The 26,551-nt window shown below is 39.4% G+C and overlaps 3 protein-coding genes across 5 annotated transcripts in view; all 3 read right to left on the bottom strand.

Annotated features, from left to right (window-relative positions):
- Positions 1 to 274: 274 nt before the first annotated feature.
- LOC141780808 (7-methylguanosine phosphate-specific 5'-nucleotidase-like) lies at positions 275 to 6,666 on the bottom strand. 3 transcript variants are annotated; one of them, XM_074656200.1, is made up of 10 exons: positions 6,370 to 6,481; positions 6,038 to 6,082; positions 5,552 to 5,650; positions 5,382 to 5,451; positions 5,241 to 5,287; positions 4,956 to 5,041; positions 4,783 to 4,872; positions 4,538 to 4,700; positions 4,254 to 4,454; positions 275 to 1,327 (listed from the first exon to the last, which is right to left on the bottom strand). In XM_074656200.1, exons 1-10 carry the CDS (start codon positions 6,370 to 6,372, stop codon positions 1,217 to 1,219), a joined length of 915 nt encoding a protein of 304 aa, XP_074512301.1. In that variant the 5' UTR covers positions 6,373 to 6,481; the 3' UTR covers positions 275 to 1,216. The 3 variants fall into 3 exon arrangements, with proteins under 3 accessions (XP_074512301.1, XP_074512302.1, XP_074512303.1); XM_074656201.1 differs by lacking the exon at positions 6,038 to 6,082 and having other exon boundaries at positions 6,370 to 6,666; XM_074656202.1 differs by lacking the exon at positions 6,370 to 6,481 and having other exon boundaries at positions 6,000 to 6,068.
- Positions 6,667 to 8,288: 1,622 nt separating this feature from the next.
- LOC141780803 (kelch-like protein 11) lies at positions 8,289 to 13,268 on the bottom strand. Its single transcript, XM_074656195.1, has 2 exons — positions 12,599 to 13,268; positions 8,289 to 11,509 (listed from the first exon to the last, which is right to left on the bottom strand). The coding sequence occupies exons 1-2, from the start codon at positions 13,174 to 13,176 to the stop codon at positions 9,925 to 9,927; spliced, it is 2,163 nt and encodes a 720-aa protein (XP_074512296.1). The 5' UTR covers positions 13,177 to 13,268; the 3' UTR covers positions 8,289 to 9,924.
- Positions 13,269 to 16,117: 2,849 nt separating this feature from the next.
- The window catches only part of aclya (ATP citrate lyase a), a 29,229-nt gene continuing 18,795 nt past the window's right edge, over positions 16,118 to 26,551 (bottom strand). Inside the window, exons 12-28 of the mRNA XM_074656193.1 lie at positions 26,342 to 26,496; positions 24,643 to 24,736; positions 23,729 to 23,870; positions 23,456 to 23,624; positions 23,263 to 23,367; positions 22,975 to 23,171; positions 22,480 to 22,561; positions 22,272 to 22,382; positions 21,314 to 21,441; positions 21,086 to 21,179; positions 19,922 to 20,076; positions 19,686 to 19,836; positions 19,457 to 19,600; positions 18,436 to 18,549; positions 18,244 to 18,326; positions 17,920 to 17,996; positions 16,118 to 17,830 (exon numbers count right to left, since the gene is read on the bottom strand). Of these exons, the coding sequence (XP_074512294.1) occupies positions 17,736 to 17,830; positions 17,920 to 17,996; positions 18,244 to 18,326; positions 18,436 to 18,549; positions 19,457 to 19,600; positions 19,686 to 19,836; positions 19,922 to 20,076; positions 21,086 to 21,179; positions 21,314 to 21,441; positions 22,272 to 22,382; positions 22,480 to 22,561; positions 22,975 to 23,171; positions 23,263 to 23,367; positions 23,456 to 23,624; positions 23,729 to 23,870; positions 24,643 to 24,736; positions 26,342 to 26,496 (2,096 nt within the window). The 3' untranslated portion in view covers positions 16,118 to 17,735. The remainder of the gene's footprint in view (positions 17,831 to 17,919; positions 17,997 to 18,243; positions 18,327 to 18,435; positions 18,550 to 19,456; positions 19,601 to 19,685; positions 19,837 to 19,921; positions 20,077 to 21,085; positions 21,180 to 21,313; positions 21,442 to 22,271; positions 22,383 to 22,479; positions 22,562 to 22,974; positions 23,172 to 23,262; positions 23,368 to 23,455; positions 23,625 to 23,728; positions 23,871 to 24,642; positions 24,737 to 26,341; positions 26,497 to 26,551) is intronic.

Below are 26,551 nucleotides of genomic sequence, written 5' to 3'. Positions count from 1 at the left end.
AACTACAATTACCCCCTCGCGGTTGTAGGTCTCTGCCAACCAGTCCAATTGCAGTTTATGTCCAAAATGTCACCACTTAATCCTATTAGACATTTGTGTAAAATTGTCTTAGTTAACATGTGAATTCTTGAGTTTTACTCAAAATGTATTTTGTGAAGTCAGTGACCTTTGACCTTCTAGTTCATCCATCAAAGCGTTCCTGAGATATCGCACTCACAAAAATGGGAGGGATGGCGGGACAATCCGAAAACCTAATAAAACATGACGATCAGAACCTGGTGGAACCACATTTTATTTCAGACAAGTTGGAACATATGAAGAGGTAATGAGTTTGGACAAAAGAAGACATGACTGACTGTACGTGGCAAAATGTCCAAAAATGGCAAAAAAAAATCTTTCATTTTTGGATATTGTGTTATTGTAGTTACGTTTTAAGAAACTTTTGAATCAATTGTTTTCAAAACTATAGTTAAAATGACTTGATTTTACTATGTAAAATACTAAAAAAATTCTGAAAGTCCTGTGTTAGTTTGTAATATTTTAACACTTCTGAGGTAGCAGTTAGTTCTTACAAATAATTTGACCTCAGTGACCTCTGCCATATTTTAAAAAAGAGCTATGTATTTGTTTTACCCTAAAAGTCAGGTATAGTTGTCAAAGTTTACCAACAAGTAACAATAAATACAACCTGTACTTATTATTTAACAATACTACCAGAAACTTGAAGACTTGACATTGTAAAAAAAACGTTTAACTTCTTAAAAACGTCAGGTTAAAATCAGCTAGAACTCAGTTTTAAACCAGATGTCAAGTGCTGCCATTTATGTTGTGCGTTTTTCTTTCCCTTTATCATTACATCCTATATGAAAACCAAAACTGTCTGACAATACCAACATTATCTCTTCCCCAAACAAACTAAAACCCCAAAACACCCATAGCCACACACATGCTGAAAAGTAGGTAGATGGTGCGAATCTACAGTATGGTCCAAAAGCAGTTTAAACATTAACATGAGAGGAAGGCCAATGGACACAAATATAAAAGGGAGACGTGGTGTAAGTTAACTGTGGCTGTGGACTGAACTTGTGAATAGTTTTATAAAATAAAAAGAAACATTCTTAGTAAATAAGCCTTCAACTGGCGCTTACTGAGCGGGAGCTTCCTCAGCTGATGGCATCGGAGTGTTCAATACAAAATGGCCAGTGGTATTCTCAACTCACTTGTTGCCAGTAAGGTAGAGCATTATAGCATTGGGGACTTCCAAGGTCTCATCTTTTAACAACACAATATCATATGAGTCCAAGTAAGACTGCTTCCTCTCCTCCACCTGAGAAAAACAAACAAATGAGAAGTGTATTAAAATGTCAGAATATGACTATTTAAAGGGGCAGTAGGTGAGATTAGAGCAAATATTATTAAATAAAGTCACGGTAACTATATCCTGACAGTAGTGCATGAGAGAGGTAATCTGAAAAAAATCATGTGCCTCTGTGTCCTCCAGTGCTCCTAATGGCATCTGCAAGTTTGTGACAACAAAATGTCAATTTTGTGTTGTGAGTGATGAATGTAAGAGTGAAAATTATTAAACATGGCTCTGTTTTGATCACATCATGACTGTTTTAGTCAAATTGGCTTTAAATGAAGCACTTGATAATTTATCACTCAGATTTTCATTTCACGTCCATTTTTATGGCTCCATTTTTCAATTCACATGCATTTTATCACCTCCATTTTTAATCAATACATTTTGTTTTTTACTTCTACCCCTCATACACTACATGGTTCTGAAAACATTTTATGTGAAAAAAAATAGGCATTACAGTAACAGAATATTGATTCATATTTGATCAGTGCTGCCTAGTTTGACCGGTGTTTGTGGGTGATTGGTGGCCAAAGTCTCCCGTCACGGGCTAGATTTTCTAAAGCCTGAAAACAGCCATGAGGAGGTGCAGAAGTCTAGTTTCTGAAATGCTGAAAGGTTATGGAATTTTTGCCCAATGATGCCAAAAACATTCTGCCTACCCGATTTAAATGGTAACTTCTGTATTTTTCAACCTTTAGTGACTAATGGGGACAACATTTTTTTAAATTGGTCCAGTATTGAGCGAGAGCGCTGGAACTGGCAGCTATGAAATGAGCTGCGAGGGCAATTAATCAGCGTTAATGTAATGTGACGTTCACTAAGTGCTTGTTTTTGCCACTGACAGGCTCAGATTGTTATTTTAAGTGACCACATTATGGAAAGACAAAGAAATAAAACATTTTTCTTACTTTTCGCTTCAGCCAGTCTGTTTATTATTGTGTCCAAGTCCTGCTCAAGGAGAAATCTCGTTCTGAAATCTGAATATCGGGCAGCAATCCGGACCCAGCCCATACCTCGCGGGTACCAGTGCAAAATTATTCAAAAGCGTAGTATTGATAAGCTCTGACGTTACTGGTTCTTTTATCTGTACTTTTGGTGTAATTTATTATCACGCTGCAGCATCTCCTCTGCATACAAAAACACACTGAGCGAAGTCTGCGAAGACCAAAGAAGCCGCGGTGGAGACAGTCCAGTGAATCAGGTGAAGTAAACTCTAAGATTGCTCGCTACTGTAAGGGCAATAAAACCTTTGTGACTAAAAAAAACAATACTTCTGTTCAATACACCTGTTCAACAAGCATAAACATGTGAACAGGTAGAAAAGCGACATTTCAATCTGCTAAATCCGCAGTCTCTCATCCATAGCCACTATTTTTTACTCGAGAACAGCGCCCCAGCTCTGCTAATAGCAAACTACAAACAAGCTAAAGCAAAAGCTGTCTGTATGTGGTCTAACTGTTTAGCTTAGTTCGCTACGTATCTGAAAATTTGTGTAAACTGATCTGCTGGCTGAGACAAAGCAGCCTCTCCTCCCTCTACCAGTGAAATACAACAGCAGAGGGAGGAATGACTGATGACTGTGTTCTTCATTCTTTATAAACTTGACTCAGGAATATTTATTTTATTGACATTCTAGATTAGTTTCCAGTAAGATATATATATATATATATTTTAAATATAATATATTAAAAAGCAATTATTTAGAAATGAAAAAGAACCGATAAGAGTATCAATAAAGAACTGAACCAATAAGGAGTATCGATAAGAGCAGTATGGCTACTATCGATAAAAAACAAAACCTCTCTACTTGTGTTATGATGTTATTTTGTTATCGCCAATCGTTCCAGACCTCTCTGGCCATGAATTAAAATCAGATGTAGACCTTTGAGTAATAAGTTTGAGAGCCCCTGCCATCGGTCATCAAATTCAAAGACTTCATCCACATTGTCAAAATCATCTAAATATTCAGCCATGACATTAAAAACACTAAGCTACGCTTTCTGTACTCAACAACACAACAAACTCTGCCCGGCTGGTGATCGCGTTTCCACCATTGTCTTCAACCAACCAAAACGTCACCTCACAACATTTCAGAACTAGACTTCTCCTTGAGCAAGACTCTATCCACAATGTCAGACACTTATAATAACAATCAGAGACCGTCAGTGGTAAAAACAAGCACTTTTAGTGGACGTAAATTGACGGTGCCTATATAAACAAAGATTATCAGTAAGGTGCAAAAACCAAATGTACACAATGCCAGAAATGTAAACAGGTTAAGGTTGAGTATCATAAATATAAACTGGTTAACAGTACGGAGAAGGTTATAATCGTTTTGAACTTTCAATTTGTTTTTATTTTAGTTTTGACTTTTTGATTTCTTTTTGATTTAGTTTTCAGAGTGCGTTTGCTAGTTTTAGTTTAGTTTCAGTTTTTCAGAAATGTTAAGTCTTTTATATATTTAGTTTTACTTTAGTTTTAGCTTGTTTTTGTTAGGACCAGCTATAATGTTTCAGAAGTATGTAGTTATATACATACAAAATACATAGTTGGAGAACTGTGCGGGAATAGCCATAATGTTTGCATTACTTTAGCGCCATCTCCTGAAATTCATACTGTATCCTTTTTTTTTTTTTGGTAGTGCTATATTATAGCTAAAAAAACAAACTGAAATTAATTTACGTTCAGTTTTATTTGACTTTTATTAGTTTTTTTATCCAGGCAATATCGTTACAGTTTAGTTTCTCTTAAAGGATATAGTTTTTTATTTAGTTTCAGTTTACTAAAAATATTTTTCCCTGCTTATCTTTGTTTTAGTTTCAGTTGTATTTTACTATAATAACCCTGGTATGGAGTCATTTTGATGATAAAAGTGTGATATTTTATGTACCTTGTCATTGAGGAACCCGATCTTGAGGATGTTTTCCATGTCCTGCACCCCGTCAGCCATGGTCAGATCTCCCAGAGAATCTCCCAGCAGTAGCACGTTGGGCCGCGTCCGCAGCTCCTGGAAGTGGCCGGTGTTGAGCAGCGCGCCTTCCCTTTTATTGTAGATGTGGATCAGTTCTCCCTTGAAAGCCTTCAACACTCCCTGTAACAGCAGATCATGAGTCAGATACATTATTTCCATCCCTGGTGTGGGGCCAAATCGTAGTTTGTGGTGTGGCTACTCACAGACTCATCAAAGTCCATGTAGTTGGAGAAGACTTTGACGTTTGGGTGGAAGACTTTGGCCTGGCGAATAACCTCTTCCAGGATGTCTCCTATTCCAGCAGAGAAGATGAGCAGAGGGATGCTGTGCTCATACAGGTGGTTAAAGAGGAGCTCGTAGCCCTCCCTGTTAAAACATCAGCTCATTATTAAAGTACACATATTACCAAACGCTTTCAACATTTGAACTATCAAATAGATTTTCTGACCTCAGCATGGCATCAGACTCCCGCACCACCGCGGCCAGCAGGTCTTTCCTAATCTGCTGCTGTACCATTAGTTCATGAGCTTTAGTCCACCTGTGAGATAACGGTGTAGTTTTATGAAAACATTAAAGAACATAATAGCATATTTATTTGTAAAATCTGTATTAAATACTCACCACTCCACCATTAGGGGCAGCTTTTCAGCTACTGACCGCGAAGAGTCGATCTCTATAGGGTAGTATGTGTCGAGCAGCTCCTTCAGCTGTGACAGTGTTTATTTTAGGGCTGTGTTATAAAATGCATGACACCACACATAAAGCTATCCCATGTTTTCTAAGTCTAGGGATGTATACTGTACTTTACCAAAAATCACTATGAGCAGTATTTCCCTCAGATGGTATTAACTGGCATACACAGACTACAATAGAAAGCCTGTTTTTGCACTACCGCCTCATTCCTACCTCTTCTTTGCAGTCACTGGAGATGAGTTTGCTGTTGTCAAGGATATCTGCAAATAAAATACACAGACAACATTTAGCCAAAATCAAACTTTTAAATACATGACAACATCAAAACTACAGCTTACTAGTAAGTGGACTTACTGTGACATGTAGGGCACCTTTTGCCATTGTGTGCAAATCTTGTCAGGGTCATGTCAAAATCTGAGATCACCTGGATGAAAAACAGAAAATAATTATAAAAAGAATACAAATGCTATATATATATATATATGGAGACACTGAAACCTGTCGTAGGTGTAGATGTGGTATACCTGCAGGGTGTTGGAGCCAGCCTTCACCATGGATTGTAGGATCTCTTGTACCCTATGAGGGTCCCTCATACACACTGAGGGGTTGGACAACTCGGGAATCTGATCAGTGAAAAACATGTGCGAGGAAGTGTCAATGACATAAAGGCAAGGCAAGGCAAGGCAGCTTTATTTGTAGAGCACATTTCAGCAACAGGGCAATTCAAAGTGCTTTACATAAACATTCAAGAACATTGCGACAAAGTGCAAAAGAACATTAAGACATATTTAAAACAGTTATAAAAACATTAAAGATTAGAAAATAAAAGCTAGGATAGAAGCTAAAATAGAGGATAACACACATGAGTAAAAGCTCTAGTGCAGTATAAGATCATTATCTGGTTTAATAAAAGGCAGCAGCAAACAGGAACGTTTTAAGCTTGTTCCAGATATTTGGTGCATAAAAACTGATTGTGCTTCTTCTGCATGTTTAGTTGTGACTCTGGGGACACGAAGCAGACCTGATCCAGACCTGATCCAGATGACATGAGGGCTCTGGATGGTTCATAACATAGCAGAAGATCAGACATGTATTTTGGTCCTGAACCATTTAGTGCTTTGTAGACCAGCAGGAGTATTTTGAAATCGATTCAGAGAGCTATCTTACACGTGAGACTCATAAAGCAGCAGTCCAGCTGGATAGACAGTTTAGAGCTAAGCTAAGATAGCTAGGTACGTTTAGCGAACGTCGCTAGGTAGCATAACAGTTAGTTGTTTGTTTGTCTTTTAGGTGCTTGACATTCACCTAAAACCGTAAACTTATATACACAAAATATGATTACCATTTTCTTGAAGTGGGTTGATGCTCAGACAAAGCGTGTATCATCAGTTTCTCCGCAGATTAGTAACGTTCAAGCTGCTAGTCTTCTGCTTCTTCTGCTGCTGCTGCTGAGGAGACACGACAGAATCATCTGTAGCTGCGATGCTGCCTCCACGTACTGTCGGAAGTGTCGGAATTCTTTTAAAGTGACAACAACAATGTGGTAGACAGTTCATTCTAAATTGTGACTGAGATGTGATGTCTAATCGAAACTATGCATTTAAACCGTCTATACCAGGGGTCAGCAACCTGCGTCTCTTCAGCTCCTCTTCAGTGGCTCCCTGTGGATTTATAAAACAAATAGTGGAAATGAATAACTGTTTTTTTGTTTACATTTTCATTTTTATTTATCATTGTTGTTGGTCTATGGTACGACTATTAGGGCCACATTGAGAAAAAAATTAATAAATCTGAAATTTCGAGAATAAAGTCTTAATATTACGAGAATAAAGTCAAAGGTTTAGGAGAAAAAAAAGTTGTAATATTATGAGAATAAAGTCACAATACTATAAAGTAGTAATTTTACGTGTTATTTTTTTTCTCTCGTAAACTTCTGACTTTATTCTCATAATATTACGACTTTTTTCTCGTAAACTTATGACTTTATTCTCGTTTATTCTGGAGATCTCAGATGTTTTTTCCCTCAATGTGGCCCTAATACTCCGTAGTACATTTGCTCTTTGGCCCTCACTGCATTAGACTTATATACTATATACTTACACTATAAACTGTGTTACCTTCATCACAATGATCAGATGTTTTGCGGCTCCAGACTGATTTCTTTTCTTTTTTTGTGCCTAAAATGGCTCTTTTGATAGTAAAGGTTGCTGGACCCTGGTCTACACAAATTATTATTAAAGTGAAGTTACTAAGATGTTATGTATTCTGTGGTTTGAAGAGACCAAACATTTATTTTCGTCTGAGGTTCTCACAAATCCGAGCCTGTGGTAAACACGCAAAGGCAGCAGCACCACGGTTTACATAAACTGAGGTTGGACGGTGTTATTCTTCCCCCTAAAGGCAAAGGCACTGATGGAAGGTTCCGCCTCTCCACCAGGGGATTTCTCTCACAGGGCTAGTCAACAAAAGGTGAATGTATTCTTTAAAAAATGAATTAAACTTTAAAAAGTAATATTTTTAAATCATGAAAGTAGGTACCACTGATTACATCGCAATGCGGTCAACAAACTTTTATTACAAGTAACCACTGGAACATGTAGATTGAATGAATGAATGAAGGAAAGACTTTATTTCAAACATAAATATAAATTAAAACAGATACAAAATAATAACAAACAAAACAAGAGTAATAGTGTCCGAAAAGGAGTAGGTAGAAGTACAACTTATATTTCCCTACCCCTTTCTCACTTCTCCTCTATTAACTCATATATCATAGAATGGTAATATAACATAATATAAAAACTATCCCAGAGTTATTTACATCCCAAATTAAATATATGAACAGCATCCCAAGTTTATTTGCAACCCACATATCCATCCAGAGTTAAAAAGTAGATATAAACCAACCCTTATCACAACTCTTCCTCAACCATATACCTCCCAAAAATATCTTTTTTGTATAGCTTTTTAAATTGATTTATATTTGTGCTCCGCTTCAACCCATCACATAACCCATTCCACAAATCCACCCCACAGACTGAAATACACATACTCTTCTTTGTTTTACAAACGCAATGCTTTTTAAAATTAAATTGTCCTCTTATTTGTATTCCTAAGATTCTGATTATAACAGCTATGAAAGTGGTACTAATCAGTTAACACTAGTCTTTTAGTAGATGCAGGTTACATAAAGATTTCTGGGTAGCAACTCCTTTAACTATTGAAGTCCAACAAAGCAATAATACACGATGTGCAACAATCTGTCTTACAAAACAACTTTAATTGCAAATGATGACATTAGCATTTCTTACATCCACTATAAGGAGGACACAATGTCAGACTATCACATGCAAAGCAAAGTACATAGCTTATTCCACTTAATATTTGCAGTGTTATTTATAATGGTCATAAAGTGGAAATGAATGTCATTTCTTCGCTCCGTAACCTTTATGCTGCAATAGGCGCTGCATGGACAGCGAGAACTTCTGAATGTCAGTCACAACACGTTCTTATGATAATCCTGTTTTGTTTTGCTTAGAATTCCTTTTCATCTAATTATTAATTTTCTTAGGAGGGTGAGAGGAGACCACAGAACAACATAACCGATCTCTAATATACACCCACAATAACACAAGGTTTAACAGGACATTTAATGTTGGAAACAAGTCCGCAAATAATGACATGTATTTTCAGATCAAGATCAAAACTTACTGACTTGCTGGCTAAAGCATTTCCAAAATACAATCACCTTGTCTGAAATGAAACAAATGAAATAAACAAAGTCAAAGTGCAATGGCAACTTAAATCCCTATGCTTCTGTAAGACTTTACAATTAGATGTCAAAAAGTGCAGTAGTAAAGAAGCTCTGCTTTGCAAACACAAATCGTACACAACTCCCACACTCATACATATATACATTTTCAATTTCTTCAAATTAATGGGAATACACTGAACAATAGTCTGCCAAAGTGCAAAAGAAAGGAATGATTGAGCCATTGCCAGTGATTGGTGCTTAATGCAGTGGCTGAATAGAACATTTTAATGTTAAGGTAACTCAAAGGAATCATTTTATTACATCTTATCACATCTTTTCAACAAGTCTCTCATAATTTCACTTTGTCAGGAACCTGAAGATCTAGTTTTCAAGTGTTAGATGAGCAACAAAAATTAAATTAAAATTAAATACACTAAGTACCACCGTTAAAAGAAAACTGCAATCTAAAAGTAAACTATCCTACAGGATTTTAAGATTAACAGCCTCTCTGAATTATTTAGTTGTTGAGGCTGCACAATAACAAGCAGAGCAGTTCTAATAGAGCTATTATGATACAAGCTACGAGTTAAGATGTTTGAACCGACTTGCATGAAGAGATTGTCACAGTGTTAAAATGGAATGAGACTTCATTAAGCGAGCTGGAATGAATGCAGGAATGCAGTTATTGATGTCACGTAGCCTCTCCAGTACAGGCTTACAATAAAGGAATGTAAAATATCCATATAAATGTTTACATATACAGCTTTATCCTATTTATGTACAAAACAGATAAACAGCATCTATACCAACATACTTGACAAAAGGATATTCAGTTGTTGGCTGCTATATAACACTCTTATTCACATGTTTACATTCCCGTTATCTCTCCTCGCAGACCACCAGCGGGTAAGTACACACCTGTCCACACATTTCATGGCTTTCCACAAGTCAGCCATTAACACAACACAGCATGAGAGCCGATGGCACAGAGTTCAGGTTAATGATATCCAGTATGAGAGCAACACAAGGCCCGCTGCAGCATGTTATGTAGGAGTGGGGGGTTGATGAAGATGGCTGAAATGGAATGGATGCTTGCAGGAGTATATCCTTGGAGTTCTTGGGGTTAAGCAGACGCCAACTTGCTCAGCACTCTATCTGCGACTGGAGCTGCCGGCGTAAGGTGAGCGTGCGCCGGTGAAGCTGCTGCATCTGCTGCATGCGATCTCGCTGGCGGGCCAGGTTCTGCGGCATGGGGTAACGCTGGCAGCCGTAGAGGAAACGGTAGGGGATGCGGACGTGGCAGGCGGTGGCTCGGCAGCGAGGCTGAGGCATGGGCGGCAGCAGCATCCAGCGTTTTCTCTCAGCGCAGTAGCGGTAGGCCTCCTTGCGGTACTGCTTGTCCACGTCATCGCTGTTCTTCCACCCGCCGATGATGAAGACGTCCTCGTCGAAGTGGCAGATGGCGGCGCCCTCGATGCTGGTGACCTCTGGTGGCAGGCTCTCCAGGATCTCATCAGAGGTGCGTGCGCTGATCTTTTGCTTGGCGACCTCTTCCCGCACTGTGTAGCTCTTGGGGCAGCAGGACGCCGTGTGGTAGAAGTTAGTAGACGCCACGGCCATCTGGAAGATGCAGTAGTTGTCAATAAGGGGCAGGGAGTCAACATCTTGCCACTGGCGGCTCTCTGTGTCATAGCGAGTGGTCACCGTCTTCAGTCCATCCTCATTATCTGTATCGACAGGTGTGCGAGCCGTGACGTACACATAGCGGTCCTCCACGCTCACCGCCTTCACATCCCGCAGGATTTTGGGGGCAGATTCCAGATTGTGCCACTTGTCCTGCTCAGGCTCGTATATACTGACGTCTTTGAAACCTGGACTGAAGTTCCCGTGGCCACCGATGCTGTACAGTATATCCTTAATACAGGTGAGGCCAAAGGAGTGCTTGCGTGTGGTCAGGTTGCTCACCTGCTCCCAGGTGTTGCGATTAGGATTGTAACGCTCCACCGTCTTAGCAAAGCCTGGTTCCATAGAACCGGCTACATAGACGTGGGACTCTGTGACAGCGATGGCGTGGCCGTCCAGGTGGTTGTGGATGTGAGGCAGGTTGACCCAACGGTCCTCGTAAATGAAGTAGCCCACACACTCACTCAGGTAGTCCCCTCCCTCTGACACACCGCCTACCACCATGATGACGTCCATGTTCTGGCCAAAGCGAGGCTGAAAGGAGGCCATGTGGGAAGACCAGAACTCCATATCAGTTGACTTGAGGTTCTCAAAGCGAATGGCGTGGCCCTCCACCGCCTCCGACACCAGCCGGAGGCAGGCCTCATTGGCGGACACCAGCTGCTCGGCTTTCACCACCCTGGTCAGGTAGGTGGGCTTGATCTGCGGCAGCCTAAGGAGACGAAACAGCTCCTCGAAGTAGCGGCTTCGCTCCTCCGGGTTCTTCTGCACCCACTTCACCACGGCCTCGAACAGCACCTCCTCGGAGTCCACCGTGATCTCTGCGTCGGACAGCCAGTCGCGGACCAGGTGAAAGGGCAGCGTGTAGAACTCGTCATCCTGGATGACCTTGTGGAAGTTGCGACGGATCATGTCTGCAGCCCGCAGAGCCAGCTGGTCCAAGGTGTACATGTGGGCTAGACTGTGCACCGCCACACAGTTGGTCAGGCTCAGCTTCTTCTTCAGGAACTCACCACAGAAATCCTTCAGCTGCAGCAGGAGGAACCTAATACAGAGGCAACACAGTAGAAGATGTCAGACAGTTCCTGTAACTACATAATGCAGTGCACTTTCATAGACTAAGCTACTGGACTTACCCTACACTATACTCATTTTTAACAGTCTCTTCTGCACTATATTCACTTCTTTAATAGTCCTGTATCACAGCTGTTACCCTGCACTATATTCACTTTTAACAGTTTTCTTTATCTCCTTGTATTTTTATATATTTTTTTGTACTTTGTACTACTAACTTTTTTACTGCCTTTTTACTAACATGTTTTGCACTATGGAACTGTGATGCTGGAAACTTGAATTTCCCTCGGGAGCAATAAAGTTACTATCTATCTATCTATCTAATACTACTGGTTAGATCAGGGTTGTGTATGTATGTGCATATGTAATTGTATGAATATGTATATGCTTGTTTCTTTATTTTCCCATTCTATTGTTTTTTATTTAATTATTTATGGGTCATTGTTTCATGCTGTCTATGATGTGAATTTCCTTGGAAAGCACTTTGTGCTTTGGGCTTGAAAAGTGCTCTACAAATACAATTATTATTATTATTATTATTAAGATGTCAGACAGTTCCTGTAACTAGATAATACTACTCTGTTCAACAGGCTTGTTTTCTGCAAGCATGGCACATAAACAACACTTTTTAGAGCACACATCAGCACACATAAGCCAGCCTCATGCATTGACTATACAAACTGAACATGTTATTGTAAACACATCATTACCTGTCGGGCAGCTCCAGCACTTCATGCACATTGCAGGTGCTAACGCGTATTTCTCCAGTGTACAGTCTCTTCTGCACTATATTCACTTTTAACAGTTTTTCTTCATCTCCTTGTATTTTTATATCTGCTTTATTTTTTTGTACTTTTTACTTTGCACAACTAACTTTTTTACTAACATGATAACTTGAATTTTCCTCTGGATCAATAAAGTTACTATCTATCTATCTAATGCAACTGGTTAGATCAGGCTTGTTTTCTGCAAGCATGGCACATAAACAACACTTTTGTGTGCAGCAACAGAAGGCCTCATGCATTGACTATACAAACTGAACATGTTATTGTAAACACACCTGTCAGCCAGCTCCAGCACTTCATGCACATTGCAGGTGCTAACTCGTATTTCTCCAGTGTACATGTACTGGATGACACTCTCCACCGTGTCTGGGTCCGGCCCCAGCTCGGAGCTCCACTCCTTCATCTCCACCCGTCCGGACAGCGACTCGGAGAACTGTCCTCCGAGCAGCGGGGTGAAGTAATCTGTGGACGCCGCCAGCACCGACCTGTGGGCTGAGAACTCGCAGCTCTGGACGCTCCCGCTGGCCGCTCCGCTGCTGAAGGCCAGCGTCACGTCGCAGAACAAGCCCTGCTTCCTCTGCTCGTTCTGCCGCCGAGACAGCTCCGAGCAGTGGGAGGAGGAGGTGAAGTCCTCGGCCTCCTCAGCATCTCCGTCTCCGGCGAGAGCGCTGGGTGTGCTGGTGCCGTTGCCGTTGCTGCTACTGCTGCTGCTGCCGCTGCTGCCGCTGCTGCTGCTCCGGGTGGAGTCCTCCGGGTTGGGAGCCGCCGCTGCCATGATGCTGGAGGAGGAGAGCAGTGGAGGGAGATGAAGTAAACTAGTGAAGGAGAGGAGGCGACATACGCAGCCACACATACATGGAGGCAAAACACAGAGCAGCGACAGCGAAGCGCGTTTCACATTCGACGTGTGCTACATACAGAGATGAGAACCCAAAACACCGGAAACGAGCTAGTATTTAAGCACTTCCGGTTCCTTAGTCTGGAAGTCAATGGGTTAAAGCATGTTTACCTTTTTTTTTTTCAATATTATATTTATTGTTTTTTTGTTCATTTTGAAACAACAGAAAAAACATTCACAAACGTCCCCAATAATAACATTCTCGGTACAAAGAAACGTAATAATATATAGGTGTGTGTAGGTATATATACTCCTTTTTGATCTATTCACTATTATTGTTATTTCTTTTATCGTGCTCATTTTCAGGTTCATACTTGTATTTTGTGTTTCTACTAGAAAATGTTTATATGCTGTAATGTTCAAAAAACACATTATTTTCCTCGTACTGTCCGTCTGAATATACCTGTATTCACCCTCCTTTCTGAAACGCTCCGTTTTAGTGCATTTCAATGGAATTGCAACAGAATTGCGTTGCTATGCAACAGTTTGGGTCCATGTTTACTCCCTGTCAGCTGATGTTATTTACATACACTGCAACAGGAAACAAACTGGGACACGTTTAGAATGTTTACGTTTAAAACCGTGTAATGGTCTAAATATTGTATATTTGTGACATCACAAATGGACAGAAATCCTGACGGCTTGTTTCAAACGCGCAATTTCTGAATACGGGCTGTGTGTGTATTGAGCGTTTTGATAGTTTAACAGTATTTATATATCACTTAAACCTGCTTTATGATATAAAAGACCTGAAAATCTCACTTTTTACAATATGGGACCTTTAAAGTGGCTAAATGAAACTACTACACATCATCACGCCGACCCCACCTTTATGGTACATGTCCACGAGAGCGTTTTTTATCGCGAGGGACCACCTCGCTTCTCAGCATTGGACGCTTGATGGGCTGCCACTAGGAATAGGCACTCGACACCTGATTGGATGAACACTTTCCCTCGTGGGCTGCTGCGACAAGCTTTCAAACTGGAACCAACATGGCAGCTCGTTTGGAAACTTTCTTCTCTTATATCACAAAAATAGTTCACCGAAATGTGTTTCTGACAACATTTTGTGCAAGAAATAAGCCATGCAGTGGCTGAATCTGTCTTTATTTTGGATCGACAACACTTAGTTGTCAGAGGAGGCGAGTCGCGTCGGACGCCTGTGATTTTGCATAAGTAGCCTAGACCTTAACTTAATGCAAGTGAGAAGCGGCCAACGTGACGCACATTTCTCGAATCGTCCCGCCACGCTACCAGAATGCATTGCACAGCTGCTTACAGTGACAATGAATGGGAAGCGTGGAAAGGACTGAGGCTGTGGACATGTACTATTACAGCCTCATTGTGTATAGACTCACGCCCATGCGACCATTGTGTAGTTCGTTTGTAGCCTAACGTTCGATTTTTACTTCTGGCGATTTCATTAATACTTCAAAAATCACAAAAGTGGTGTTCATTTGGTAAGATTATCTTGCTGAACAAAACGTATAAGTATCATAAACGTTTGTTTGCGACAGAGCTTATTTTCTGCAATAATCCAAAACCCAATGGAAAAATCCCATTGTTTTTTTGTTGATGGAACCAGGGCGATGCTAATTTCCTGGTTGACCTACAAAAATACATCATCCTTAGTTGGGATTTTACATTTAGGCTACAGTATAATTAAAATATACAGCTTTCAACACACTACAAATATACAAATACAATAAAATACACATCACACAATACACCAATAGGCCTACACCTTAGTAATTTAAAGTATACACAAAAAAATGCAGCACAATACTGAAAACTTGCTCATGTATCAACAAAAAGACTCCAGACTGCCACTTTACACATTGTTCTGTTTTATATGCAATATTCTAGTGGTAATAGTTTGATCTGCAATCAAACAAAAGGTTAATTTGTATGTCAAACTAGTGATATAACACATAACAATTATAATACATCACATAAATAGCTAAATGTACACAATAATAACTGCATTACTATGCACAGCGACTATGTTATTATTTCCATAAGCTTAATTTTCATAGATAAACTAAAAAAACAAAACATACCTTTGACAACCAAAATTGATTAAGCACCTTTGAAGTGAAACGACGAATGAGGAACCAACTTCAGCTTGGTAAACACAGACAGACTCGCTGACATGCGCAGTAGGTGAAAGGCGTGAGCGCGTCTCTGACGTCAGTGGCAGCAGTTCCCACTGCTAAGCTGAGCTTTGGACATGGAGGGAAACTTGCACCGACGCTGACATGCATGTAGTTTGCTCTGCAGGCTGAGGGAAGGTCGATCCACTCAAGCCTGCAATAAATGCACAGCCTCATGCAGCTTAGTGTATAGACTATAATATTATATAGTTATATAGTTTAAATCACTGCTATGTATATTTCCGGGTTCTAATGCCTGAAATAAAACCCATTAAGTCAGACAATTTTATTTTAATTTGAATATTCTAATTGAGACAGAAACAGAAAGAAAGTGATTGCAGACATTTGATTTGTAATAGCAGTAAAGGCACATTAATAATATAGGATCTGTGATTAGTTGTGCCAGTAAATGAGTCGTTGAGCCAGATACACAATAGCATGATCCTGTCATAGGCACACCTACATTGAATGCAAGCATTATCTTCATGTTCATGTAGTTACACCTGTTTCACAAGAGATATCTACATTTCTGCATGGTTTCTACAGATTTAACACTGTAAATGAAGCATAAAGCATGTTTACTTTTACCTTGAACCAGCTGGACTGAGTCTAAAGAGAAAGGGTGTGCAGAGTTGTAGACAAAAAGGGAAATAAAATGAAGTCAGTCCTTAACCCATCCCTGACACATGCATCAACCTGGGCAGAGGTTACATATATTTAAAAGATAACACTGCACATACATGTTGCATTATTACATTAATTACATTTTATTTGACTCAATTACACACTTGTTGACATACAACAAATCAGTACAGAGGCACGTTCAGTTCACATTTAGACTGTTATAAACATAAACATTCCGACAACACTGGTGAGGTTTCTAGTTGTCTGAAGAATTTTCGTAGTTTTGTAACATTCACATAATAGATGACACTGCTGATGGCTGCCACACATTTTCTTTTGGACCTCATACATTCTGGGAAAATGTGTAATTTGTTTTTATTTCATAATTGAAGTTTTGTTCTGCAGATTGTCCACATACAGTTTCTCTCTGTTGGATACAAACATCTGAAAGGTGTGTCAAACGTCCTAAGTTGAGGCGTTGATGCCGTCTGTGTTGTATTAAGTTTTGTTCAAATTTAAAAAAATATATCAGTGAGTAATAGATGGAGTGACATGTTCAATATTGGGCATGTTATGATAAAATCCTACTCTAACAGAGAAATAAAATGTTAATTTATTCACCATATATATTTTTTATATTATTATATATTATAATAATTAATAAAACATATTTAAACCTAATTTAGTAATCATGTGAAAAACATATGTCAAGACAAAATACAGGTTATGATGGCATTTAACTGCTAAAATTATTTGCCGTTTTATAGTGTTGACAAATATTCTAATAATAATAATTGAGGTTATTGTAATGGGACTAGTGCATTTATGTTAATATCAAGACTCAATAGAACTTAAAATAGTGAATATGTAATCTCTACATAACTAATTTCTCAGAGAAGATGGTACTATAAGTGCATCCTGGGGCTTATGGCAAAAAATACCCTAATCCACAAATAACTGGGGAGAGAAAACACTTTTTTTTTATGACTAACAACACTTGGCTTCCATTTAAACCCTTTTAGAAAATACTCCCACCTGTTCCACCAGCTGACAGAGAAGATTTCCTGGAGCACCTGCCAGGAATGACTCATAAAATGGTCCCTTTTGCCACAGTAGGCAGACTGATGTTTCATTATACCCACTTAAGACATTAAATAAAATCAAAACAATAACATTCTTGTACCATTTAATATCCATTATTAATACACCTATATATATATATATATATAAATAAAGCTCTGATCTACAGCATGTTCTCATATTATTGGCATTATTGCACTACATGTTCACCCCTTATAGCAAGCTCATGATTCTCAAGTGGCACAATGAAAAGAGCTGCACAGAGACATGCTAGGATAACAATAAACGATGATATATATTTGGAGTAAATAACAGTACTTCACTAGCCATGAGATCGGTGGTGGTCAGTCGGTGAATAATCCCTCATCTGTCAATCTGATTCATCTTCTAACCTCAGTCAGACAGACTTTGATTTACTGGAGCTTCACAGTTTGGCAGGTTTTACTAATAATATTGAAAGAACTGCAGCACTGACAGGTTTCTAAAATTAAAAACATACTCTTCTTTTAAATATTTGCAATTTACATCTATATTAATAGTAACATCTTCCCTATATTAAGCCACTGCTTCGGGGTGACAGGTCACAGTATGGGCGGGGAATCGACGGCTCGGGTGAGGGGGGGGTTTGGGGACACTCTCTGGTTTTAGTCCCTTTGATTACATGGACATGTGTTCTGGGAGCACATAGGAGATGTCATCCCAGGGGTGGCGATACAGACCCTGCTTCAGCCTCTTCTGGTCCAGGTAGTGTCCTGAGGAGATACCAAGAAGAAGGATTGATTGTCAAGTGCGTCTTGCATACGTCACCGTAGCAATACATCTGCACACAGAAATGACTCACCAATAAATCCTATGCTGCGTCCCAAGACAAAGATGCCATTCAGAGCTCCAATTTCCACAAACTCATCAGCTTCATCCCTGTGGTGGGACAAGAAGGATAAGAGTTGATTCATTTAAAAGATGGCTGCACACAATGTAGCATAATACTACTTATTTTGTTCATAAACTCAAACATATTGACGATGTTGTGACTATCAATTTAATTCAAATGTTCCAACATAGTCACTTGCATAGGTGGAAAATAATATTCTTGAAGTGTATCCAGTTAGTAACGTTGATTGCCTGTTTCTCTATTTTGTTGATGGGACAGTTTTTATTGTCTCACCGTGTAAAACCACCACAATTCCTAAGCAAGTCCACAAAGGCCACGCCAATGAAGCCGTCCACATTCAGGATCAAGTTGGGTTTCTAATACAACAAAATCACACATGGAAAAAAATTTCATGTCATTTTACAAATGGAGCGCGTCACTGTTTAGTTAAGGCTGTGAATGACAGGATGAAGTGATAGATCTTACTTTGGACGTGGTGATCTTCTCTACATCTAGAGCGTAGTCCAGCACCTGGGTGGAGGGGAAGTGCTGCTTCACATAGTCCTTCAAGATCTGGACTCTCATGTCTGGATTGTTAATCTGGGGAAGCACAGATAAGGAGGATCTGAGAGCTGCTGGAAGTGATGAAATCTTTGAACGTGAACTTAAACCTTCCTCTTCAGCCAGGCCTTTGATTAAGAATGCTTATTATTTTATGTCTCACTTATTTTATTGTATTCAAGTTGTTAAATTGTATTCTATTTGACTGTAAATTCATTAATCATTTACTGTATTTAAGTTGTATATTTTATTCTATTTTATTGTTATTTTATGAATTATTTATTTTATTTGGTTAAAGTTGTAAAATTGTATGCTATTATATTGTAATTTTATTAATATTTTTTGTATTTCATTTTTATATTTTTATTCTATTTTATTGTTATTTTTATTAATCATTTATTTTATTGTATATTTTTATTCCAATAACTTATTGTATTGTATTTAAGTTGAATATTTGTATTCTATTTTATTGTTAGTTTATTAATCACTTATTTTATTGTATTAAAGTTGTATAATTTTATTCTATTTTGTTGTTATTTTATTAATCTAGTTTTGACTTCACACTGTCTTACTACTATTATTGTAGCTTTTAATTCTATTTTTATTAAATTTGTATTGTCTTGCGTGCATTGGTCTCAAATTATCAAATTGTTAAATTGCTGAATTGTTTTGTCTTTTCTGTTCACGGTTCACACTCCTGTCTTATTTATCAGCTTGTCAGTCATCTGTGAAGCACTTTGAACTGCACTTACCTGTATGAAAGGTGCTACACAAATACAGTTTGATTGGTTGATTGCCAATATTGCTTAGGGGCTCTAAATGTCAGAGTGGTACAGCTCTGTCCCGTGTTATTTAATATTTACAAAACAGTTAAACTCTGATTTAAAAGATCATTCTGCTGTTGTCAACACACTAGACACACATGCTAAGGAGCCGTGGTACTCACCGACTTGACTCTGTGGCCAATGCCCATGATCAGCTTCCCATCCTTCTTCATCTTGTTGACAAACTCCATGGGCAGCATGCCGCTGTCAAAAGCTTTGCTGAACTGCTTTGCTGCAGCATCCAGAGCTCCTCCAAAGCGATCACCCTGAAAAAGGAAACACACGCTCATGGTGATCTTTTGCAGGTCAGTAAATCAGGTACATGAATCACAGATATCTTAAATGTCATACGATGGTGAGAAGGCCGGAGGTGAGGCTGGAAATGAGATCTTTGCCAGCTCGAGCACAGACGATGGTGTTGTGGGCACCGGACACAGCGGGGCCATGATCAGCGGTCACCATCAGGCACATCTCAATGAACTGACAGGCGTACCTCGGCAACCTGGGAAACAAAAATGTGGTTCAAGGATTTCTCAAGAGTTTGTTTATGACAACTACCAGGGTTATTAAGAGGTTAAGAGGCTGACCTCCTCTGGAACCAGAGGAGCCCCAGAGTTCCTCCCAGGCCTATTTCCGACTTGAAGACTTCAGTGATTGGCATGCCTGCGTAGATGAGCTCCTGACCCCTCTCGTCACAGATACTGGTCATGAAGGAAGCAGGCTTACGGATCAGACCCAGCTCCTACAGGGCAAGAAAAAAAAGGAAAAATGTTTCTGCATATATTCGTTGTGATCCATCTGTCTCATTTTAAAACAATGTGATTTGTTTTAGTTTTGTTTTGCGTGATGGTTGCCACACATTTATTTTTGGACCTCTTGAATTCTGGGAAAATGTGTAATTTTCTTTAATTTCAAAAAGAGAATTGAAGTTTTTTTTCCTGCACTCAGAGTCTGATGATTATGACCTGATTGTCCACATAAAGTTTCTCTCCGTTGGATACAAACATAGCAATCTGAAAGGTGTGTCAAATGTCCTAAGCTGAGACTTGTATGCCATCGGTGTCGTATTAATTGGTTTTGTTCAAATAAAAAACGTCAGTGAGTAATAGATGGAGCAACATGTTCGATATTCGATATTCAAAATCCTACTCTAACAGAGAACTGAGACATTTTAATTCATTCAAAAAATATTTAGACCTAATTTATTAATCATGTGAAAAAATATGAAAACATAAAACATATGTTGGCATTTAACTGCTGAAATTATTTGTCTTATATTGTCCGCATCCAATAGCTAAACTAGAATTAACGCCTCGCGGTTGTATGCCTCCGCCAACCAGTCAAATTGCAGTTTATATCCTGTCTGTCCAAAGTGTCATCACGTCATCATTTTATCCTGTTAGACATGTGTGAAATTGTCATAATTAGCATATAAATTCTGGCCAAAAATGTGTTTTGTGAGGTCACTGTGACCTTTGACCACCAAACTTTAATAAGTTCATCCAAGTGGATGTTTGTGCCAGATTTAATGAAATTCCCTCAAGGCGTTCCTGAGATATCGCTTTCACAAGAATGGGATGGATGTAAGGTCACAGTGACCACCAAAATCTAATCAGTTCGTCCTTGAGTCCAAGTGGACGTTTGTGCCACATTTGAAGAAATTTGAGAATGGGTCAGACGGACAGACGATGGCTGTCAGTGGCACGGAGGCATAAAGACGATTGACTCATACTGTTCAGAGGCGTACTCACTCGTGCCCAAGAGTAATCCATCGGCACAGTGGGAGGAGGCATCTCTTCGGCTGGCTGGATAACTCCTTTGGCAACAAGGTCATCATAAACAGAACTACATGGATGAAAAAGACACAGGAGACTGTAAGAGGACCTCTGGAATCATTATAAAAGAATACTCACAAAATGTTGTCATATACAGTATGAGCATGATGAACTGAAGGAATGAATATGACATTGTGCACTGACCTGATGAGCTCTCCCAGCTCATCAAAGCTCTTGGGGACGAAGGCACCAGCCTCCTTCAGAGCCTGGTTCTTCGCTACTGCCGTCTCAGAGGCCTGGTTGGCACAGGCTCCTGCATGGCCGAACTGAACCTGAGGGGGGAAAAAAAGGTGCAACATGGGTCAGAAATGTCATTAACGGGCGGGTCCATCTGTGTTCTTCAATAAGGTTATGAATAATGTGAACGCTAGCACTAACTGAGTCAAAGTTAGCTGCGCTAAGTTTGGAAATAACTGAAATGGTTAGTTTGGATTTTTTGAAGTGGGGTTGTATGTATTTAAGCCATCTAAAAAAAAAAATACATCAGTTTAAGCGTATGCTATATTTAGAATATTTTCACCACCAGACAGCCGTTTCCGACGGGGAACTGAAGCAGTTATATCGCTGTCTTCAAAGCCACCAGACTCCATTCACAAAAAGTGTAATTTTAGCCCTCAGAACACATGAGTTGCTGGTCTACTGCTGCATTGATCGGTTAGTTTGTTTGCGTTATTGTGAGACTTTTGGATCTGAACTAACATGGCGTCCACACAGCAATACATCGCTTGGCTTCTGTGCTGGTACTCCTGTTTGATTTTCCAAACTGGGAGCATGCTGAACGCCATCCAAGTTACTGTATGTAACATTAATACACTGACTATAAGAATGTATATATACAGTATATGTAGAAGCGTCATCATGCAGAAACCTACGTCAGGTCACGTTGGGAAGGGTTTTTAGAAGGGCTTGGGAAAATAGCATTGTGACGCTAAAACATACGTAGTTTGACCAAAATTTGAATGTTTGGATTTGAATACATAAGGAACACAGCAAAGACGCTACAGAATGATATAAAAACCTAAAAAAACAAACCAATTAATGGACCCGCTCTTTAAAACAATTCTACTGTGCAATGCACCAAACTCTACAACTGCCCTCTCACCTCTGAGGAGAACATGGTAGCACAGGTGCCGATGCACCAGCACACCACTGGTTTTGTGATCCGGCCCTGTTTGATAGCCTGGCAGATCTTGTACTCCTCTGTGCCTCCAATCTGTAGAAGACAGACACAGATTCAGGATGTTCCAAATCAATAACTGTTTAAAAGCTGCGGGCACCAGTATGTGTGTGTAGATTTATTGATTCCTCACCTCTCCCAGTACAACAATCATCTTTACTCCAGGAGTGTCTTGGTAGCGCAGCACATGGCCAGTAAACACCGAGCCTGGGTATCTGCAGAAAAGTCAAAAATTTAAGAGGAGATATTTCAGGCAAAAGCATAATGTTTCATGGTGAATTATGAGATTTTGGGTCTATTTTGCTTCTATAACACGTCTTCTTTTAGACTAGTGGAAAGAAAACATCCAAAATACACATTTAGGGGTTTATTTTACTACTTTGTCTGTAGATTTCTCCTAAATTCACCAAAAGTTACCATTAGATAATGCCTCATTTGCATATTTAATCATGAAATTTCAGAAAACTTGTAGTACAAAAAAATAATTGTCTTAATGTAAGTAATCAACTGGGGAAGTTTCATGGTGACATCTATTAGTTATTTTTTTTACCCTGTTCACCATAGTGTCTTCCCTTAAAGGCCCGAACCCACATGCTCACATACTGCAGATAACAGATAAGTTACATACCTGTCCCCACCAATGGCCACACCTTCAAAAACACCGTCGGTGGTGCGGGAGATGATGTTGTTGAGTTCATTGGACATGCCACCGGAGCGGGACACGTAGGCCACGCTGCCTGGACGATAGAGCTTGGAGGCGAGGATGTTATCCAGCATGCCTCCTGTGTTCCCGATCTTGAAACAGCCTGGCTTGATTCCTCCAACCTGGACAAACACAGAGATACGCAGAGATTTGCTGGTTTGCTCAGATAAAAGAGTGAAATTGTGATGATTCTAATGAGAAGTGAAGACTAACGGTTGCTGGTCCAATGATTGTAATGGCCTTCTCATCTGCGGCCTTGATGATCTTCCTGGTGTGGGCTTCAGGGATTCCCTCAGCGATGATGGCAATGGTGTGAATCTGAAAACAAATGAATAGAAAGGCTTAACTTTTTTATTTCTCAGTTGTTAAGTATCTTGCAGATGGTACGGGATGATGGTGCACTTACCTGTGGGTACTGCATGGTCTCCATGGTGCTATCGAAGGCTGAACGCAAAGAGGCAAAGTTGATGAGCACGTCCACATCTGGGTGCTTCTTCATGGCGTCACTCATGTTCTTATAGACGGGGAGGAGGATCTCTTTATGGCCCCAATAGTACTTCTGTTTGTGGTCTCCACTGAAAGGCAGAAAGTTTACTTCTTTTTATTACATTAAAGCTATTAGAACACTGACAGTGGAGCAAAGTAAACAAACTAAAGAGGAAGGACGGAGCACACTTACGTGAACGGGTAGACCATGGCTGCGACAGATGGCTCGTCTCTGGAGCAGACATAGTCGAAGTCCAGCATACCCTGAACCGCCCGAGTCTGCATACCCCACACTATGGACTTGGTTTGTTTGCTGAAGAGGGTGGTTGTCTTGGCTGCAGGGAAAGGAAAGCTGTTACAGATCAAATCTGATAACCAAGTCACACAAATGTATACTATTTGTTCTTCTATTTCCTGTGCATGTATAGTATATACAAAAAAACTGTATGCTGTTAGACTTTATAATTGTTTTCTTCTCGTTTCTATAAAGTTTATCAAACCAATATTTCACACAGACAAAAAGTGACAGGTGCACACGAACAGAACAGACACTGAGTGAAGTTAAAAGAAAAATAATAACACCACTGACGTGAGGATTAAAATAGAGGTCAATGAGGCCTTTTTGGCCATCAATAAGATTAATAAAGTAGATGGATAAAGAGTTTTAACAACATAAAGCCTAGCATGCTTCAGGGGTCTGGGATTACATGTATTTTATGGCGTGGACTTTGGGCTTTGTAACTTTCCAGACCTTTTACATGCACATAAAACTACATGACATACTAAAGGAAAGGGAAAAAGCACAAAAGGTCTTTTTCCCTTTCTTTAAGACGTATTTGACTATGTGTAAAATGATATATCAGTACACTGAACTTCCATTTTAGTGAGTTTGGATTGCAGGATCCTCCTGCTGTCCAAAGGGGGAGCTATAATGCCTAAACTAAACCATGCATGGTCACGAGGCTTCCTTCCACCTATCATGCTGCCCAGCGGTGGACCCATGCATGAAAACACATCAAAGCCTCAGCATTCACACTGCAAAGATTTCCCAGTGCAGTGGTGTGTGCGTGTATGTGTGTGTGTGTGTGTGTGTGTGTGTTTTCTCACCGATGGGAGCGACAGCTTTGGTCTTCTTGGCTGGCGAGCCCTCAACACTGGCTCTGTTCTCAGAGAAAGAAGCAGTTCTGCTGGATGATGGGGTCTGGAAATGACAACAAAATAAAAGATTCATCAATTTTTTATTCTGCTGGGCACATATTAAAATGTGTGTGTGCTAATGAGGACAGCTCTGTTGAGAACTGATCTGCTTTAACTGTAAAATAAAAACTGGCAAAACATTGGTTCTTTGTAAAGCCTGAGACATCACCTGAACACACAAGTTACACAGTGAGTCCGAGTGTTCTTGATGTTTCATGCCATCGGTTACACAACTAGAGCTTTGTGAAGGATAACTAACTGGATTTCAGTGCTTTAGGCTTGAGAGTCATTCAATTCTAAAACAAAAGCTTTAACAAAAACTGTATGCTTTTTGTTATGACTTTTATTTTGTAATACTCATACTTTATTTTAAATATGTTGTACTAACTACATGATCATAAATGTCCTTAAAAAAAAAATTCAAAAAAAAAAGTTTGAAGAATGTTGGAAAAGAATTTCTAAACGATGTCTGAAAAAGGTATAAAAAAAAAAAAAAAGAAAAAAAAAAATTATATATATATATACATACACATATACCTTTTTCAGACATTGTTTAGACTTTTTTTTTTTTTTTACCTTTTTCAGACATCATTTAGAAATTCTTTTTTTAAGGACATTTATGATCATGTAGTTAGTACAACATATTTAAAATAAAGTATGAGTATTACAAAATAAAAGTCAGTCAAAGTTGTTTAGACTTTTTTTTTTTTTACCTTTTTCTGACATTGTTTAGACTTTTCTTTTCCAACATTTTTCAAACTTTTTTTAGACATTTTTTCCCCCAACATTTTTCAAACTTTTTTTTAGACATTTTTTGCAACATTTTTCAAAATTTGTTTAGACATTCTTTTCAGATATTTTTCAGACTTTTTTTGGGACATTTTTTTTAGGCTAATTAGCCTATTCATTAGTTATGTCATTAATTATGTCTTGTTAAGCACAGAAATACTTATTTTATTAAAAAGTTTTAACCCAGGCTGGTTAAGCAGAGGGAATTTAGGAGAGTCAAACTGAATAAAAGATATGTTAAATGCAACATAGTGTTTATTAAAACAATAATCTACTAACATTAAAAAGGTGTATTAATTTCACATTTAAATTCGTAGCTTTGCAGATCAGATAGGAAATGCAAATGTCCGATGCCTTGGCACTTTACTGTTTTTAAAATCTAGCCCTTCTAAAAAAGTAATTGAATAGCCTTTCATATATACCTCTGCATCTGAAGCAAACCAGCAAACACATGCATGTATGTGCACACATGTGTACACACGTGCCCACACTCACTCACTCTGCTGAAAGCCTCCACACTGCACAATCTTAATGGACGCCTCGGGGCGGTCGCAGTGCGTTACCGACTGTGGTCTCACGACTATGTGAGTGAGAGCAGTCCACAATGCTCTTATACAAAAGAACCACTGGGCTTCTGATAATCTGGTTCACTGAAAGGACAAGACAGTAACTGAAACAGAGGCTGTGGCATGTAAGTCTTCTGCTCACTCTAAACTGCACCACACTATTAGTGGGGTCGATGATGTAAATTCGCTGCACAGTGAGCCGACACAACATCACCACAGCCTATTTGTCTCCGTGGAGTCAGCGTGTGTCATACCGATGTGCTGCCGCTGGAGTTGAGGAGGAAGTTGGCAGTGTGGGCAGCAACAGGAGGCTGGTTGGGGATTGGCCGGTGGCCCAGAGCCATGCCAACAATGGCAGTCATGTGAGTTTCTGTGCCAAAGACGTGGATGGGGATCCCAGTGGTCTTGCCTGAGGAGAGCAGGCAGAAGCAGATTAAAGTGTGTGAAACCAGCAGGTGCTTGCA

This window comes from Sebastes fasciatus, chromosome 13 (genome assembly GCF_043250625.1).
Source record: "Sebastes fasciatus isolate fSebFas1 chromosome 13, fSebFas1.pri, whole genome shotgun sequence".
Classification (NCBI taxonomy): Eukaryota; Metazoa; Chordata; class Actinopteri; order Perciformes; family Sebastidae; genus Sebastes; species Sebastes fasciatus.
Note: the sequence above shows the minus strand (reverse complement) of the source record. Positions and strands in the feature narration are given on the sequence as shown.

What these genes read in the sequence shown, in the direction of transcription:
- LOC141780808 (XM_074656200.1), bottom strand. An exon ending in CCAGTGACTGCAAAGAAGAG is followed by an intron (nt 5,042 to 5,240) that starts GTAGGAATGAGG and finishes ACACTGTCACAG; the next exon opens with CTGAAGGAGCTGCTCGACAC. An exon ending in GAGTCTGATGCCATGCTGAG is followed by an intron (nt 4,701 to 4,782) that starts GTCAGAAAATCT and finishes ATGTTTTAACAG; the next exon opens with GGAGGGCTACGAGCTCCTCT.
- LOC141780803 (XM_074656195.1), bottom strand. Translation starts at nt 13,176, where the DNA reads ATGTGTGGCTGCGTATGTCGCCTCCTCTCCTTCACTAGTTTACTTCAT. An exon ending in GTGCTGGAGCTGGCTGACAG is followed by an intron (nt 11,510 to 12,598) that starts GTGTGTTTACAA and finishes CCTCTGTATTAG; the next exon opens with GTTCCTCCTGCTGCAGCTGA.